Source organism: Rattus rattus, chromosome 1, assembly GCF_011064425.1.
Source record: "Rattus rattus isolate New Zealand chromosome 1, Rrattus_CSIRO_v1, whole genome shotgun sequence".
Lineage (NCBI taxonomy): Eukaryota > Metazoa > Chordata > Mammalia > Rodentia > Muridae > Rattus > Rattus rattus.
Window position 1 is genome coordinate 4764504 of NC_046154.1, and position 18613 is coordinate 4783116.

The 18613-nt window shown below is 54.9% G+C and overlaps 3 protein-coding genes across 8 annotated transcripts in view; 1 reads left to right on the forward strand and 2 right to left on the reverse strand.

Annotated features, from left to right (window-relative positions):
• LOC116891772 (ubiquitin-conjugating enzyme E2 R2) overlaps positions 1-18613 on the reverse strand; it is a 618378-nt gene that overhangs the window by 393006 nt on the left and 206759 nt on the right. The window lies entirely within an intron of this gene.
• Positions 1463-5548, forward strand: Tas1r3 (taste 1 receptor member 3). Its single transcript, XM_032893167.1, has 6 exons — positions 1463-1836; positions 1952-2252; positions 2339-3142; positions 3267-3464; positions 3562-3682; positions 3856-5548. The coding sequence occupies exons 1-6, from the start codon at positions 1646-1648 to the stop codon at positions 4815-4817; spliced, it is 2577 nt and encodes an 858-aa protein (XP_032749058.1). The 5' UTR covers positions 1463-1645; the 3' UTR covers positions 4818-5548.
• Positions 5664-17734, reverse strand: Dvl1 (dishevelled segment polarity protein 1). 6 transcript variants are annotated; one of them, XM_032892577.1, is made up of 15 exons: positions 17252-17734; positions 11468-11537; positions 11203-11324; positions 10875-10978; positions 10491-10629; positions 10284-10377; positions 9916-10212; positions 9761-9837; positions 9602-9669; positions 9329-9481; positions 8721-8852; positions 8455-8622; positions 8167-8373; positions 7418-7456; positions 5664-6977 (listed from the first exon to the last, which is right to left on the reverse strand). In XM_032892577.1, the coding sequence occupies exons 1-14, from the start codon at positions 17419-17421 to the stop codon at positions 7446-7448; spliced, it is 1812 nt and encodes a 603-aa protein (XP_032748468.1). In that variant the 5' UTR covers positions 17422-17734; the 3' UTR covers positions 5664-6977; positions 7418-7445. The 6 variants fall into 6 exon arrangements, with proteins under 6 accessions (XP_032748468.1, XP_032748431.1, XP_032748475.1 ...); XM_032892569.1 differs by lacking the exon at positions 7418-7456 and having other exon boundaries at positions 5669-6977; positions 9404-9481; positions 9916-10055; positions 10143-10212; positions 17252-17421; XM_032892560.1 differs by lacking the exon at positions 7418-7456 and having other exon boundaries at positions 5738-6977; positions 9916-10055; positions 10143-10212; positions 17252-17422.

Sequence of the window (18613 nt, forward strand, 5' to 3'; positions counted from 1 at the left end):
CAGCCAGGACTGAAGGAGTTGCCATGTATCTGTCCTTGATGTATCTTAATCATACATGCACCATGAAATCTGCATTACCTCCATTTTTCAGGTGAGGAAGAAACACCTGAATTACCTACCTTCAAGGGCTAAATGGGAAAATAGGTCTGAAGGTAGCCAGGCACTGTGTGACAAAGCTGGAGGAAAAACTAGAGCTGCTTTCTTCATGGCAACAACCTAGAGGGTACATTATGAGTGGAGTCTTCTTGGTACTCCACTGTATACACCTCAGCTGCTTAGGCTGTACATTGTCTGGCCATGCTTATACCCAGCTAAGAACCAAAGGCCTCGTAGTGCTAGCCAAGGCTGAGATCTGGCCAGAAAGTAAGAATACAATAGCTGTGATGTGTGCCACATAGAGATTCATGTGTATGTGTGTGTTAATTATATGAATGTGCTTTGTGGACATCCTCACAAAGCAGCAGGGAAATGCAAAGGTCATTTCCATAACACCTGCTGGACGTCCTATGACATCGAGATTACAGGAGTGCCCATTCCAAGAAGAGTCAATAGCTTCCCCTATGCTTGGGTGCCAGAAACCTGTTAGCAATAGCCCCCTCACACCCAGATTTAGAGGGGAATGACGTATTAGCTAGGGTCACTGTGATGAAACTATGACCAAAGTAACTTGGGGGTAAAAGGGTGTATTTGGCTTATACTTCCATATCACTTCATGATCAAATGAAGTCAGGACAGGAACTCAAACAGGGTAGGAACTTGGTGACAGGAGCTGATGTAGAGGTAAAGCAGGGGTGCTACTTAGTGGCTTGCTCAGCCTGCTTCCTTTCTTAATAGAACGCAAGACCACCAGCCCATGGATGGCACTACAATGAGACTGGGCCCTTCCCCCATCAATCGCTAATGAAGAAAATGCCCTACAGCCAGATCTTGTGGCGGCATTTTTCTCAATTGAGGCTCACTCCTTTCAGATAACTACATCAAGTTGGCATAAAATCAGAACAGGGGAAGAGGCTAAGAAGGAACTATCAACTGCATACAGGCACACACCTGGCTGTAGCAGCTGCAGGAAGCTATTTGTTTATAGCCTTTTCTCATTTCCATGAACCAGCACGAGCACTCTGCAGAGAGAGATCCCTGCATGCCTACCTGGGTAGGAGTGCTTACATTGAAGATCAGCAGGATGGCCGAGAGGCTCCACAGCTTCCAGGTGTCAGAACTCCAGCAACCCTCAATGAGTCTGCCTTGCCCCAGGACCCGGGCAGATTGGAAAGGCCTATGGCCCTTGTGCCCTCTTATTCCACAGTCAAGAGAATCCTGAACACACCTTCCTTTTTACAGTCTGCCAGGTTGCTCTAGGAATGAAGGATCCTGAGGAGCTTGAGCATAGGCAGGTGAAAAGACCACAGTCAGTGGCCACAGTTGGCTTACTGGGTTACTCTCAGACAGTTTATTAGATATGGTGTCAAGTATACACAAAACATCAGGCCTGGGATATTGCATATATCACCGGAGCTCCTTGGGGCTTGGCAGCCAAGCACAGCAGTGGTTTTGCTAAACAAATCCACTGTTCTCTCCCCTGGACTCAGTACATCTGTGGCTCCAGCCCTGCACACACCCTCTATTGCCTCTGCTGGAAACTTCTACCATGCCGGGTTTGGCTATCTTGGGCCTCAGTCTGGCTGCTTTCCTGGAGCTCGGGATGGGGTCCTCTTTGTGTCTGTCACAGCAATTCAAGGCACAAGGGGACTATATACTGGGTGGACTATTTCCCCTGGGCACAACTGAGGAGGCCACTCTCAACCAGAGAACACAGCCCAACGGCATCCTATGTACCAGGTATGGAGACTAGCAGCTAGGGTGGGAGTGAGCCAAAGCTTGGCAGCCTTGGATCTATGGTACTCCTACTCTGGGGATGAGGTGGTGACCACCTGCAATTTCCATGTGGTCTCAGGTTCTCGCCCCTTGGTTTGTTCCTGGCCATGGCTATGAAGATGGCTGTAGAGGAGATCAACAATGGATCTGCCTTGCTCCCTGGGCTGCGACTGGGCTATGACCTGTTTGACACATGCTCAGAGCCAGTGGTCACCATGAAGCCCAGCCTCATGTTCATGGCCAAGGTGGGAAGTCAAAGCATTGCTGCCTACTGCAACTACACACAGTACCAACCCCGTGTGCTGGCTGTCATTGGTCCCCACTCATCAGAGCTTGCCCTCATTACAGGCAAGTTCTTCAGCTTCTTCCTCATGCCACAGGTGAGTGAGCCAACTTCCCCTGTGTTCCTTCAACCAACTGCACCCATTAAGCTCTCATATCAGGAAGTGCTTCTTGATCACCACAGGTCAGCTATAGTGCCAGCATGGATCGACTAAGTGACCGGGAAACATTTCCATCCTTCTTCCGCACAGTGCCCAGTGACCGGGTGCAGCTGCAGGCCGTTGTGACACTGTTGCAGAATTTCAGCTGGAACTGGGTGGCTGCCTTAGGTAGTGATGATGACTATGGCCGGGAAGGTCTGAGCATCTTTTCTGGTCTGGCCAACTCACGAGGTATCTGCATTGCACATGAGGGCCTGGTGCCACAACATGACACTAATGGCCAACAATTGGGCAAGGTGGTGGATGTGCTACGCCAAGTGAACCAAAGCAAAGTACAGGTGGTGGTGCTGTTTGCATCTGCCCGTGCTGTCTACTCCCTTTTTAGCTACAGCATCCTTCATGACCTCTCACCCAAGGTATGGGTGGCCAGTGAGTCCTGGCTGACCTCTGACCTGGTCATGACACTTCCCAATATTGCCCGTGTGGGCACTGTTCTTGGGTTTCTGCAGCGCGGTGCCCTACTGCCTGAATTTTTCCATTATGTGGAGACTCGCCTTGCCCTAGCTGCTGACCCAACATTCTGTGACTCCCTGAAAGCTGAGTTGGATCTGGAGGAGCGTGTGATGGGGCCACGCTGTTCACAATGTGACTACATCATGCTACAGAATCTATCATCTGGGCTGATGCAGAACCTATCAGCTGGGCAGTTGCACCACCAAATATTTGCAACCTATGCAGCTGTGTACAGTGTGGCTCAGGCCCTTCACAACACCCTACAGTGCAATGTCTCACATTGCCACACATCAGAGCCTGTTCAACCCTGGCAGGTAAGGGTGGGGCATTTTTGCTGGGTTTTGCCTGCTCCTGCAGGAACACTGAACCAGGCAGAGCCAAATCCTGTCATGACTGGAGAGGCTCATGGGTCAGCCTTACCCTGACTCCACTCCACAGCTCCTGGAGAACATGTACAATATGAGTTTCCGAGCTCGAGACTTGACACTGCAGTTTGATACCAAAGGGAATGTAGACATGGAATATGACCTGAAGATGTGGGTGTGGCAGAGTCCTACACCTGTATTACATACTGTAGGCACCTTCAACGGCACCCTTCAGCTGCAGCACTCGAAAATGTATTGGCCAGGCAACCAGGTAAGAACAAGACAGGCAAAAGGCATGGTGGGTAGAAGCGTGTGGGTCTTGGGCCAGTGCTAGCTAAGCAGAGCCTAACCCAAGGCTCCATGTCCAGGTGCCAGTCTCCCAGTGCTCCCGGCAGTGCAAAGACGGCCAGGTGCGCAGAGTAAAGGGCTTTCATTCCTGCTGCTATGACTGTGTGGACTGCAAGGCAGGGAGCTACCGGAAGCATCCAGGTGAACCATCTTCCCTAGATAGTCTGCACAGCTGGGCTGGGGGACAGAAGCACACCAATCTGGCAAGCCCCCTTCCCCAGGGCTAATTTTGAGGCAATTACTGTGGGGGGGCTGGCTGGGGAGTTCTGTCTCCCATCACCAACCCCCACATTGCCTTTCTTTCACCACTACAGATGACTTCACCTGTACTCCATGTAGCAAGGATCAGTGGTCCCCAGAAAAAAGCACAACCTGCTTACCTCGCAGGCCCAAGTTTCTGGCTTGGGGGGAGCCAGCTGTGCTGTCACTTCTCCTGCTGCTTTGCCTGGTGCTGGGCCTGACACTGGCTGCCCTGGGGCTCTTTGTCCACCACTGGGACAGCCCTCTTGTTCAGGCCTCAGGTGGGTCACTGTTCTGCTTTGGCCTGATCTGCCTAGGCCTCTTCTGCCTCAGTGTCCTTCTGTTCCCAGGACGGCCACGCTCTGCCAGCTGCCTTGCCCAACAACCGATGGCTCACCTCCCTCTCACAGGCTGCCTGAGCACACTCTTCCTGCAAGCAGCCGAGATCTTTGTGGAGTCTGAGCTGCCACTGAGTTGGGCAAACTGGCTCTGCAGCTACCTTCGGGGCCCCTGGGCTTGGCTGGTGGTACTGCTGGCCACTCTTGTGGAGGCTGCACTATGTGCCTGGTACTTGATGGCTTTCCCTCCAGAGGTGGTGACAGATTGGCAGGTGCTGCCCACAGAGGTACTGGAACACTGCCGCATGCGTTCCTGGGTCAGCCTGGGCTTGGTGCACATCACCAATGCGGTGTTAGCTTTCCTCTGCTTTCTGGGCACTTTCCTGGTACAGAGCCAGCCTGGTCGCTATAACCGTGCCCGTGGCCTCACCTTCGCCATGCTAGCTTATTTCATCATCTGGGTCTCTTTTGTGCCCCTCCTGGCTAATGTGCAGGTGGCCTACCAGCCAGCTGTGCAGATGGGTGCTATCTTATTCTGTGCCCTGGGCATCCTGGCCACCTTCCACCTGCCCAAATGCTATGTACTTCTGTGGCTGCCAGAGCTCAACACCCAGGAGTTCTTCCTGGGAAGGAGCCCCAAGGAAGCATCGGATGGGAACAGTGGTAGTAGTGAGGCAACTCGGGGACACAGTGAATGACCCCTGATCCAATGACCTTACCTTTAGTGAACCCAGCCCTACCAGAGATCTCCTAAGCCATCAAACCCCAAACAGTACTTCAACCATAGACTTGAGATACTGAACATAAACTCGGACTCCATTGGCCTTAGTCCCACAGTGACACCCCCACACACTGAAGGCCTGCTGAGCACAAGATGGACCCTATGAGCCCACCTACCCCTAAAGGCAAGATCATCCTTGATCCTGTTATGCCTACCTAAGGCCTCCCCAGGTGACCAGGCTCTATGATCTTAGAAAACGACCCGCAACAGGTTCTTTGGGACTACATAGCCATACTTTGAACCTAGGAATTCCCCAGGCAGACAGACCCTGGGAGGTCAGAAAGTACTACTTGCCTGAACATGCCAGGCGGGGGCCTCACTCAGTGCCCTGTCCAGGCATCTCAGGAATAGAAGGCTGGGCATGTATATGTATTGGGACAGAGCAAGAAAGACAGCAGGCAGAGCACACTCAGGAGGGAGGCAACATCCAGTCTTCTCCATTCCTGGCTGAGCCCTAGCCTGGAGGAGAAAGACGGGTTGCCACCAGCACCTTGGACAGAGCATACACAGGGGTACGGGTCAGCACCACGGCCAGCACCAGCCACCCAGGACCCCTGGAATCAGCTTCTAGTACCAAGGACAGAAAAGTTGCCTGCAAGGCCCCTTACTGGCCAGCACCAGGGACAGAGTCACATGACTAAGCGGCAAGGGACAAGGGTATCTTCCATCTCCAGGCAGGATCAGACCTGGGTCAGTTCTGGACTGGCCTTCCTGAATCAGGAAGCAGCTTAGCTGGAGAAAAGAAAAATAAGCTACACATCAGTCCCATAAAATTAAACGCTTTTTTTAGTGTTTAAAATAGCATTTACACAGAAGCAGCATTTACACAGAAGCAGCTCTATGTGAACTACCCAGTCGCTCAGACTTCTTGACACAGTGTCTCGTGTAGATGTGTGGGGCTGCTGTGCCGAGATGGCAGTGGCACATGCTGATGGGCAGCCACCAGGAGAACAGTGACAGGACAGGACCCCACATCTGCAGCTCTTGTGTTCACTCTTACCCGCCATTGAGACTGAGACAGTAGATAAGTGCCAGGCCTCTCTCCTGCCTTCCCTACCAGCCATCCTCCATATACCTTCAACACAAACTGTGCTGTTATGTGCCGAGTTGCAGGTGAGGAAAGGGGCGTGCAAACTGCCCCACTGGGTGCCCAGCTGCCGCCCTTGGAGCAGGCAAGCTAGCAATAAATAAGGAAGTTAGACCCCACCTGGGCAGCCAGAGAGGTTTGAGGGCTCTGTCTAACCCCTCAAGAACCCCACCTTGGCCTGACAGGTGAGGCCCATAAACTTAGTGACGGTCAGCCTGTGCCCCTGTGCAGTTCTGGGAGACTTTGGGGAAAGGGGTGACAGAGCCCAAGAGAGCCTTTCTTGTCCTAAATGGAGGTCACTTCCAAAAAAGGAACCAGGAGGTGGTCCCTGAGATCTGTGCTGAGGACTTAAAGACAGAGATGTCTCCTTACAAGACTACAGATACTTGAGCTGCACCACCACCAGCAGCCCCAAGAGCAGACAAAATATCAAGCTGATATCTTGGTGGTATGGCTGCCCTCAGCCCTTCTTCTGTTGCCTGCTCCCTCTGCCCTGGCCCAGACCCCACGACTGACCTATCCTGGCCGGCCACCACTAAGGCAAGCCCATAGAGCTCCTGGCACAGCAGGAACACAGACTCTCGCCACAGGCAGCACTGAAGACACTGGTTGATCATCACATGATGTCCACAAAGAACTCACAGGGGTTTCCCATGGCCTTTTGGAAGGACTGGCGGCTACCTGTAAGTTCTGGAGGAACAGCAGCCAGCTCCCGGACAGGTGGCCCTCCAGGTGGCCCACCCACTACTGCATAGGCCTTGGTAAGGGGGTGCAGTGGAGGGAGCCCTGGGGCAACAGCTGAAGCCTGACTTCGAGGGCTACTGCCACGGCTAAGCTGGCTGACAGGCCGCTCCCACCAGCCAGTGCTACCAGACCCACTTGGTACTGTGTGGTCTGATTCACTGCCACTACCCCCAGCTCCAGTTGCCCGGCGCTCCTCTCGGCCTGGGGTCCGATGGCTGCTCCTTGTGGACCCACTGCTCTTGCTCCCTAGGAAAAGGGAAGGGGCAACAGAGTCAGCACTAGGTCTGGCCATATCCAGGACCACCAGCTGCTCCCAGACAGCCAGGGCAGGACCTGGTGAGTCTGGGGATGGTAGGGGAATGGCAGCCATGCAGATACCAGGAACAGCTGAGAGGCGAGAAGCTAGGGGCAGTGGCAGACAGCGGGGACAATAGGGCCCAGCTTGGCACCCCACACCTAACCCCAATGCTTGAACCCAGGGCTAATGTTAGAGCTGAGAAACTAAGAAACCAGTGAAGGCCCTGTGTGCCCAGCATTCCCAATAGCCATCCTGGGCTCACCACCCGAAGACCCACTGTCCACCCAATCCAGGACCCTGGTCAGCTAATTTGCTTAGCCCCTGTCCTGAAAGTAAACACGTGCTGGCTGGGGACATGCTGAGAGGGACACAGGGGGACCTGGCTTACCGGCCCGAGGGTCCACTCTGCTAGTCCTTCAGTCTAAGGCTTGCTCAGCACAAAGCAAGGGATAGCACAAGTCACACACCAGTCCAGTGCCCACCAATGGCTAATAGGACTATTTTGGGCCAAGCTGAGCCTAGGTACATGCAATGGCCTGTCCAGGGTCAGTAGTCACTCAATAGCTTCCCCCTGGGCATCGCCACCCTCTGGCCCAACCTCTCCTGATTCTTTCTCTGGACCCTGTAGCACAGCTGCTGGCCTAACTGTGCTCCACTCTGCCTAAAACCTCCGCTTCAGGCCATCTCTTCCTCAGGAACACCAACCCTTCAAGGTCTTTAATATCTCTGGGATATGCCTTAATGGCACTGTTCGATATTCTCGTCTGGCACTCTGTTGGGATGCAGGCACCATAACTGATAAAGCCCATTCTCCCCATAACCTGGGGCCTAGACAGTGCCCCCACTTGATGCCCGTGGATACTCTCATCCTCATTCTTGCCACAGCATCTCCTGGCCTCTTGCCTCCACCACCTAGCACACCAAGCCCGTTCCCACCAGGCAGTCTTTCTATTTCCTAAAGGCTTCTACCCACAGAACCACACTGAGTACCCACATCAGCCCCTCCCTGTCCCACACGCTGACTCTTGAGATGGGACCCACCAGGACCCAAACACACAGCAGGAGCACAGAGGGAAGCATCAGGGCCAGGCAGAGCCAAGGAGTGGGAGTGGGAGGAGGGGTTGACATGACTCTCACCTTCACTCTGCTGACTCCCAGCACTGCCACTGCCATAGCTGAAGCCAGGGTCCTGGTAAGCAGGTGGGAAGCAGGGCGGGGGTCCTGGGTACTGGTAGGGATAGCCTTGACCCAAGGGCCAGGGTACAGATGGGTGGGGCAGTGGGGCCAGTGTGTCCTGATCTGAGGCTCCACTGGAGCCACTGTTGAGGTTCAGGGATGCGAGGTCTGTCGGGAAGGGAGTGGAAGGGTAAGTGAGGGCAAATGGATGAGCCCCACAACAATCCCTACCCGATAACCCTTACTCACTGCTGCACAGGTCACCAAAGACATAGTAGCACTGCTCAGAGAAGGTGATCTTGTTCACCGTGTGCCGCAGGAAACCATGCTTCAGCATGCTGCTGGCATACTTCCTCGCCTCCCTTCGCTCCTTGAAGCCCTCCACGTGTGTGTACAGCCAGTCCACCACATCCGCCCCTGGCCATAGGCCCATGAAAGTCAGGGTAGCTGAGCCCTGGGAAGCTACACCAGAATGAAGAACAGACTGGGCCCTTCCCACACAGCCAGGGACTCACCAATGACAGCATTGGCAATGGTGATCTTAAGCCACATGCGGTCCCGGATCTCCAGTCCCGAGTCTGGCAACTGCATGACGCGGACAATGGCACTCATGTCACTCTTCACAGTCAGTGGTGCCTCCTCAAGCTCTGCAGAGCACACTTCTCTGAGCCCAGGCTCACAGAGTGAACCGCCATGGGGTTGGGAGCAGGGGGCAGGATCAAACCTCTATCTTCTACCCGCGGGAGGTTATCTCTCATCAAAACTTGAGCCACAGTCCAAGTACACACGGGCAAGCCAGCCCCTGCCCCTCCCCCACGGACACCTCCCTGGACAGCTCAAGCTGTTAGTTATGTTAGGCAGCAGAAAAGCAAAGCAGAAGCTACCATGTCCTCCCAATCCTCAGCACAGGACTGGCAGGACCCTTCAACGTATGCAGACGACCAGCATGGCCGGGCTGTGAGAGATGTGTACATGTATCTTGGTGTACACATTTGTGAAGGTGTTGGAGACAAACATCAATGGACCCTGGAACAGCTCCAATGAGCACTAAAGCTCAAAGCTGGAGCTGACCCTTGTCCTTTAGCCTCAGTTTCCTGGGGGGCTCTTGTGAGTTGCCACTTACGTGGGGCGCCAGGCACTGAGCTGGTTAGTGAGGAAGAGCTGGTGCGTGTGATGGCGCTGGAGCAGGGACTCGTACCATAGCGGGGCAGAGCACCGGTCAGTGCTGCTGTGTGGGACAGCCAGGCAGCCGGGTCGATGGGTCGCACTGGGTCAGCTGCATAGTTACCACATGGCAACAGATGAAAAGTGACAGTAAGTGGGGGGACAGCAAGAAAGACCCCCAGACTGGGCTTAGGAACCCCACCCTACCCCACCTTTCCATGGGGTCGCTCACCCCTTGGGATGGTGAAGTAGCTCCGAGGGGTTGGGTCCCAGCACTTGGCCACTGTGAGACTGATGGGCCTACAGAGTTCAGCAGACCACATCGTAGGTGAGGCCCGCACAGCCCCTCTCATGCCATGCCACCCCCACCCCCACATGGAGCCCCCCTCACCCCGTCTGGGATACGATCTCCCGAAGCACCCGCACGGCATCATCGTTGCTCATGTTCTCAAAGTTGACATCATTTACCTATGGGGTTTGTGGGGTCAGGGATTGGTGGTGGGATGTGGGTCCATCTTGTCCCCACAGTCCCCACATGGCTCCCACCTGCAGCAACATGTCGCCTGGCTCAATGCGGCCATCAGCAGCCACAGCCCCGCCCTTCATGATGGATCCAATGTAGATGCCGCCATCACCCCGGTCGTTGCTCTGGCCCACGATGCTGATGCCCAGGAAGTGGTGCCTCTCTGCAGGAGGGGCCATGAGCAGGCCCCAAAAGCTCCCAAGGCCTGTACCCACCCCCCACCAAGCACCCACAGCCCACAAGGCCTCACCCATGTTGAGAGTGACGGTGATGATGTTCAGGGACATGGTAGAGTCGGTGATGCTGCTGAAGGAGGATGCCTGTGGAGGGACCCAATGAGGGGCTGTGTGGGCACCACTCAGAGCAGACACCCCATCCACCTGCTGCCTACCCGGTCTGTCTGCCTCAAGCGCTGCTTCCGACGACGGCATTTGTGCTTACGAATTAGCCGAGAGGAGGTACTCTGCTCTGTAGAGCTGCTCAGCCTGAGGCAGGAGACCAGAGGAGTCAGAAAAGTACAAGGCAAAATATGTATAACCAATCAGTACTCTTAACCTTAAATCTCCAGCACATACTGACATGTGCGAGTGCCACCTACCGGCTCGTGTTGTCCTCCTCATCTGAGTCAATAAAGCTGCTAGATTCAAGCTCACTGCTCAGTACAGTGGACGCACTGTCTGGAGGTAGTCCCAGCTCCCGCCGCCCGTCCCCTCTTGGGTGCCCATTGGTCCGGGCAGCTGTGGGGACAACAGGGTGGGAACTGATTGTGGGACTTCAGTGGTCACAGAATGAAGGTGGCCTCTATATTTCAAAACTTATGCAGTGACTCTGGGACCACAGGGGCTAGGAGTACCAAGTTGGGACTCTACCCAAAGATCACTGCTTGAAAGAATATGTGGGATATTTCTAGGGGTTTGGAGGGATACCAAGGGACACCAAGGGAAGTCTGGGCTCCAGATCTGGGCAGGCATAGCCACAGTACCCTCATCACGGTTTCGACGTCGGGCTCGCTCCCGCCGATGACTGACCATTGACTCTGTGCCTGTCTCATTGTCCATTCCATCTCGGCTACTGGCAACATTTGGACTGCATAGATGAGAAGTGGGTGAAATTGGGCAGACCGGTTTGCTGGTAGCCAGTACCTCAAATGACTCCGAGTCCCCAAACCCACAGGCAGGACCCTAGTTCTAGAAGGTGCCTCCCACCCAACTGTAGGCCCCTCCTCTGTTGTCAGCTTCACTCTTCCCAGGTGGGCCTTGGGTAGCAAGGATCCAGCAATGGTAGATCTCTGCCCCCGCTAGGGGCCTTACTGGAAGGAGGGGGGCCTGGAGTCCCCAATGCCGCCTGTCCTCTCAAGGGGTGGGGGCAGGTCCGTGTGGCTGTCAGTGCCCTGGGACCCTGCATCCGAGTGAGCGCCCTCAGCCAGGACCAGCTGTGAAAGAAGAGCGAGGCCTTGGATGGCCATATGCTTCAAGACCACCCCCATAGGCACCCAGCTGCCGCCTACCTTTGTCCTTTACTTCTCCCAGGAAGATCCCACCTGTATCATTCTGGTGGGGCCACCTATAGACTCACCCAAGAAACCACACGGCCATTGAAGCAGGGCAACTTGGCATTGTCGTCGAAGATCTCCTCCTTCACCACCCTGTGGTCAAACAAGGCCCTGATGTCACCTCACCTGGATCCATGGAGGATGCTAAGAGACATCTCCCACCCTTGGACCTAGCAATAGAGCATCTGTCAGGCCAAAGATGTCACTGAGGGTTATCTAACACATTCTCTGCTTAGGGACTCTGCGGCTCTCCACCGGACCCAAACTCCTGACCCTCAGCACTGGAGTAGACAGATGTAGAGGATTCATGACAGGACATCCTAGAACTCTTGTCCACTTCCAGAGCCAGCCTCTAGCCCTTGGCGGGTCAGACAAGGTTAAGGGTTCCCGGGAAAGTCCCTAATTCTTCAGCTTCCTTGGTCCCGGGATTTATATCAGACCTGTCTCTAGCTATGTATGCCTGCTCATGAAAACCCAAAACCCTCACAACATATGATATACTTGAAGCTCGTTTGGGAACTCTTCTCGGCCTCCAAATTTTAGGGAGAGTAGCTCTACCTATCCAGGGGCTTGGCACAGCCCACGGCTCATCTCTGCCCATTACCCCAAATCCTACCGTGTACCACAAAAGCTCCAATTCTAATTAGTTCCAGAAGAGTCTCCTACTCTGACATTCAGACTGGGCCACACAGGAACAGCATTTTGTATGCCCTGCTTAAATTAGGCTACTGACTCCTGTCCTTGTCTTCCCAGCACGTACCCTCTGTGCCTCTCTGGAACACTCACAGGCCCTAGCCAATATGATGTGCATCTCATGGTGCTCCATGCCCTTGGGCCCCTGAAGTCCCCTAGCCCAGAGAGGGTCTGCACTTTCTGGTACAAGGTACAAGGACAGCCAACCCCTTCTATAGATGTGAGGGTCAGAAGGATACCAGCTCCTGCTGCCCTCAAAACCATCTAGAGAGACAAAGTGGACCTCATGCATAAGATCAGCCCCCAACTATCAGGGAATTTGGTTGGCTTCTATCTGAGGACCTTAGAAACAGAACTAGCCAAGCCCTGGCTGTACCTACTGACCACAGCCATCTCTGTTTGTCTTCATGCTGCCTCCCTGGTCAGATGGGCTAGAAGAGAGCCAAGCTTGCCCAAGCAAGATATAAAGGGTCAGGGAATGAGGACTGGGAAGGAAGCCAGAAAGCCTGGGGTCAGTGTTCAAAAAGGCATGGACAGCGGCCAGGACAGGTTGGAGGGGGCAACTGGGAACAGGCTTCCACCTATCTCCTCAGGCCCTAAAGTCTCCCCTCCCTTACCTTCACCCCAGCACTCAGCTACGCCAAGCACAGTGGGATTTTCCACACCTAAAACTCGAATTGAGTGGAGCTGGAAAACCAGACTGGTCCTGGAAATGCACCTGGCAGGAAGCAGGCTTGTGGCTTAATGGGCCCAATGCCAGGGGCAGGGCCACCTCTGCCTGTTGCTCCAGAACCACTGGGCAACAGTAGACGGCAGGAAGCACAAGCAGAGCAACGTCCCATCCTATCTAGGGAGTAAGGCCTTTGTCCGCCCACTTGTTAGGGACCTAGGGCTGCGCTGGTGGCAGAGGCTGGACAGTCTGAAAGTGAAAGTACATCCCAACCACTTTTCTGACCTTACTGCTGCTTCCATGTGCCCATGAGAGTTCTGAATCAATGAAGTGGGGCCCCAGCAGCAGACAGATTCACTTCTCAGGACTCCCTTGATATCTATTTCCCCTCAGGACCCCCTTGATATCTATTTGCCCGATTACAAGTTACAGCCCTGTAGCTTGCTCCATTTACAAGGCACCCACAAGAGAGGCTGTCATTACAGGAAGACCCGAGACTGCTCCAGGGTGGGATAAAGTTTCTCTGGATGACAGGGCTCTGCCTGTAGCAGCTGGTACACCAGAGTCCACAAAAAGCCTGCTATCTTTGAGTAACCTAAAAAGCAACAGAAACCCAGACAGGAATCCTCCCCTTAGCCCCCAACCTTGACCCCAAGAGGATTCTCCAAAAGCCTTTCCCATTGGCACACCCAAGCTCCAACCCTCCCTGACTCACCCATGGAGAAATAGATGAGCAATTCCTAGCACCCACAATAGGGCCTGTCCGGCTCCCCAAACAGGCACTGTAACCCATCCAGCCCAACCAGAGCCTACTCAGTCAGACCCTTAAGGTAATATGGCCAGCTTGAGGACTTTGTGTCTCCCAAACCCTAGCAAGACACACCTCTAGGGTTCAAGGCCCTGCTTCTTAGCCCTCCCGGCCTCAGCAACCCAAGTCCTGCTTTCTAACTAGGTGTCAGGGCAAGAAGACAGACCAAAGGGAAAGGTACTGAGAGGACAGTGTTTGCCCCAGATCCTAGGGCTAACCCTGGTCCTTTCCCACCCTTGGCTAGGCAAAGGGCAAACATCACAATGCCCACGGTAGAGGCAGGAATGGATAAAGGTATGTGATGCTACCCATAGCTGTGGTATAGCCTCCTGGGCACTGTATAACAAGAACAGAATGAGGCACAACCAAACCTCCCTATCACCCTGAGCCTTGTGTCTATCCTCTCACGAGGAAGGCTCACCTCAATGTGACTACACAGTGACTCGGGGCACCCCTTCGGGCATTTTGCCCCAACCTTAGAATTCCTTAGAGATCCTTGTGGCCCTTGGGCTCTACCAGCCAATCCCAGTGATCCACCTCAAGGAGAAATCTGCTCTAAATAGGTCCTTTGGAGCCCTGCACAGCTTGGCTGAAAAGGACCCAAGGTTTCAGGAGGTTACATTAACACACAGACTACCTCTTTAGTGATCCAGCCCTGAGATAGCCCCATTCTAATTCCCATACACACAGAGCCAGAGACTGGAGGAGCAAGTAAGCACAGGTCATGGAGATATCTTGAGCTTCACAGGTCCTCTGTATGCTCCCAGGAGTAAGGATTCAACTCCTACCAAGGATTGGTGTGGGCTGGGCTCTTAGCCTAAGGAGTTTTACTACCCATGAACTTGAACTGGCAGGTGTACATAGGCCCCTGACGATAGCTGGACATTCTTCTACCAACTCATCCCATGGGGCATGGAGCCCCAGAACATCGAGTCCTTCCCCACAGCTCAGGAAATGCATTGTAATTACCTAGACTCTCATAATAAATACTAGGGAGAGGCATGGAACACAGAGAGGCTAAGTCACTGACCCCTGGCAGCTCGACCAGGGCACAGAGAACCCTCGGAACATTTGTCAATGTGCAGAGGACCCCAGAGCCCCGGGCTCCCAGCCCTTACCCTTGCCTGCCTCCCTCCAGCTCAGGGAGCTCTTTCTCCGAGATGAGGCTGGGGGCAACTGGCAGGCAGATGAACTCAGTATCACATCAGGCAAGCTGGTATCAGCAGTACATTCCTAGTAGCAAGGACCAAGAGACAAATGTACTCACTCCTCTATCAGAGACTAGACCCCTCCATTGTCACCAGACCAAACACCAGACACTTCCACGGGGCTCACCAGAACCCAGAACTCCTGCTACTACTAAGCCTTGGGTTCTAGGATCAGAACCACCATGAGCTGCATGCAAGCGGGCACAGAATAGACCTTTACCTTGTTGGCTAGAGAAACACACTGGGAATTGAGCCTGACCCAGGACAGACTCTGCTCTTTATAAGTAGCCAGCTTTAGTTTGGAGCTAGACTCACTAAGGTACTCCTCACAGACTCTAGTCGGTGGCCAACCCGAGGCCACTTGCCCAGCTCAGCCAACCTTACTCAGCCAACATTAAGTTACTTTCTCTTGGTATCCTTGAAGCCCTGTAGGTGGAACTCAGGCAAGGAAAGGAGGGATGCAGTTGGGACAAGGCAGGGCCCCTTATCTAAGCTCCCATCAGAGTTACTAAACCATCAGAGCACCAGGTCAGAGTCAGGATGAGGTCTACTGACAAGCTGTTTGTCTCTCTGTGTCATCCCTAGCCCAGAGTCTACCTCTAAGTTGCTCTGCCTCCTAGTTCTTCTACACACCCCGGACACCCAGCTTGTACTTCTGGGCTCTCTGCTAACTCCAGACCCTATGTCCCAGCCATTTCAAACCCATCCAGAGGAACTACTCCTGCTTCAGAACACGTATCTGCTGTCCCATCTCCTTAGCCAGGGCACCTGCGGGTCCTCCAAACCTGCCACAGGCACAGATAGTGGGGAACCTATGTGAGCTGATGCTGGATTACTGCTCTTGGCACACCCTACCCAACATGGATATCAGAGTAGAGGGACAGGCATCCTCAGGAGACACCCAGAGTGTAGAGAAGAAAGCAACCCAGGTCTGCTCCTTACCACTTGCACCCCAGGGTGTTCCAAGTTTGTGAGAATATTTGTGACTTTGGTCACACACACACACCACACACACACACACACACACACACACACACACACACACACAAACACAAAATGCACCAATACTTAGACCCAGAAATACCCTGTCCCTGAGATTAGAGACCACAGAGGTGGCCCAGCCAGGAGAGTCAGGGAAGACCAACCTCCAGAGCAAGGCAACTCCAGCCTCCAGGCAATTGGGGAGCACACCAGCCTGGTGTTTTGGGGCGCAAGGACTGGGTAGGCAAAGAGAGTCTAGTTATCCAAATCAGGTTCAGTACTGACTAGACGCCCAGGGTCAGAAAGAGTTCGGAGCTTGACCTGACCCCATGGACCGCCCAGGGACCCTGCAACCATGGAATCCAGAAAATAGCCTCAATGTCAAAGCCCTGAGATGCAGCCACACACAAGGGCACCAAGCACACCTGCTCCACCCACAGGGCCTAAGCATGCTATCCTGCCTCCCCACCCCCAAACACTGCCAAGCCATGGACTCAAGTTTCTGTGGCTATGCCCTGTCAGGCCTCTGTTGCACTGCCAGTCCCTGGCTCACTGTCTCAGAAGCCCAGCTTAGCTCAAATAGGAAGTCCCTTCTCCTGAGACAGCCACCACAGCCATTCAGCTAGGAAACACACTACTAGAAGCTGACTCAAGTCAGGAGATAACCTGAGCACCTCCCAGGAATGCAAATGTTGTGTGGTTTGGAAAGGACAGAGGCACAGGAGCCAGGAACCAAGGGGGCAGGGTACACCGAATGTAGCTTCTTGGTTTCCAGTGACCCTTGACCTCTGCCTTGCCACAGGGACTCTAGAGGGGCCAGGAAAGAGTCTGTTTTCAGGCTTCAGAACTTTTCTAAGCTCCAGAAAACATATGGGTGCCTATGACCCACCTATTCCACATTACCCCATCTCAAGTGGAGGATCCACTGGGTGCTAGGAGCCACAAACCCCCCAATCCTTCTCCTTGATCCCACCCCTAATAAACTGCACACCCTCCAAGAGCAGTCCTGAGCCCCGGGTTTCCACCCATAGAGGAGGAATTCATCAGGCCCTGGGCTTAACCAGAGAGAAGGAAGGTGGCTTTGAGAGTGGCCTTCAGCACCCAACTTGGACCAGCTAGGCACAGGAGCACCACCGGAGAGTGATCAGAAAGCCTGGGCCCTCGCCTGTCCATCAGAAAGAACTGTCTGGCCTACCTAGAGGGTAGTCAAGGGCTCGGATCCCCAGCTTGCCACAGACAGGGTCACCGAGGCGCAGAGACTCTACCTACACCTGCTGTAGATGCGCAGCAGGGTTGCCGGCGACGGGGGCGCTCTCTGACGTCCCCAGACCCGAACGCCCAGCCGGCGCAGACAGGTGCCAGCTCATGCCCGCGCGGGGGCCCAGCAGCCACCACACACTCGCGGGAGACGGCCAGCACCCCTGCCCAGGCCGTGCGGCCCACTGACCCGAAGTCCTGGTCCATAGACTTGAAGAAGAATTTGTAGGCGTGCACCGGCCGGTTGCTGAGCACGTTCTTGAAGTCTGCCAGCGTGACGCGCTCGGGAGCTACGGGCAGCTTGACCAGGTACGGCGTCTCCTCCTCGTCCATGTGGTAAATGATTTTGGTCTCCGCCATGGCGCGGCGGGGGCGACGCGGAACCCGCGCAGCGTCAGGGCCCGGCTCACCTCTCGGACGCGGGGCGCCCTCCCAAACCGCCGGCCCGCGCCCCGCCCGGCCGCCCCGCGGCCCCTTTGCGCGTCCGCCCCTCCCGGTCCCGGCTCGCACCCGTTCCCCGCCTGTTGCCCCGCGGCCCGCGGCCGCCCATCCGCTGCGGCCCCGGAGCGGGCGCGAGGGAAAGCAGCTCAGAGGGCTACTGCGGCCCGCCGCCCCCTCGGGCTGTTCAAGAACCGCCTGGTGGGGTTGAGCGCACGGCCGCCGGAGGGCGCTTCAGGGCCGGTGACGTCACTGGTCGCCCGCAGCGCGGGCGGGGCGGGACTGCGCACGCGCAGAACGGGTCCGGCGGGGCTGGGCTACAGCGTGCACACGGGCGGGGCAACCGGGGTGGGACTGGGAGGGCTCCGGAGGCCTGGCTTGTTGGGTCTCTCTGAGCATTGGCTTCGGGTGGGGTTCTGAGTTCCCTTAGCCAGGAGCCAAAGCCCTACCCAGCGCTCGCCCAGATTCCCAACAGACTGCAATCCTTGCGGCATCTGGGTCTGAGGTTTGTGAGCAGATGGGCACGCTTGACCCCAGAAAGACAGAGAGACCCTAGAAAGGTCGCTCCCCTTGAGCCAATAAGATCTGCCAGGGAGCAAAGGAGTGTCGTACTGCTGGGCCGGTCCTGATTGTCCTACCCAATCCCAGAGTCTCCTAGATGTCCAGAATGCGGAGACACTGGCCACTTTGGCGACTTCGGGCGCCCCACAAGAATCTGAAGATACCTATACCTATCCCAAACAGCGAGAGAGCCTCTGTGTGTCCCCACGCCAATCCTGAGCTCAGTTCTTATGCCGACTGCCTTGTCCCATCGGATCTCCAAGAAATCGAAGTGGTGACACAGGTATACATACACACAGATGTCCAGGCAAGGCCCAGGCTGCAACTGAAGCCAAAGGAATTTTCGCCCTGGACACTGTAGATCGAACCAGCCAGGTGTCCTCCGCAGACCAAGGAAGACAGGGTAGCTCCTCACTCCAGGATGGCCTAAGGCCATTAGAGGGAGTCTTAATGGCCATTAAGAAGAACGGGGAGGGGGGTGGCGGGAATATGATACTGATCCGTGATGGAGAAAAGGGGGTGCCTGTTGTGACCTTGGACCATATCCCAAACA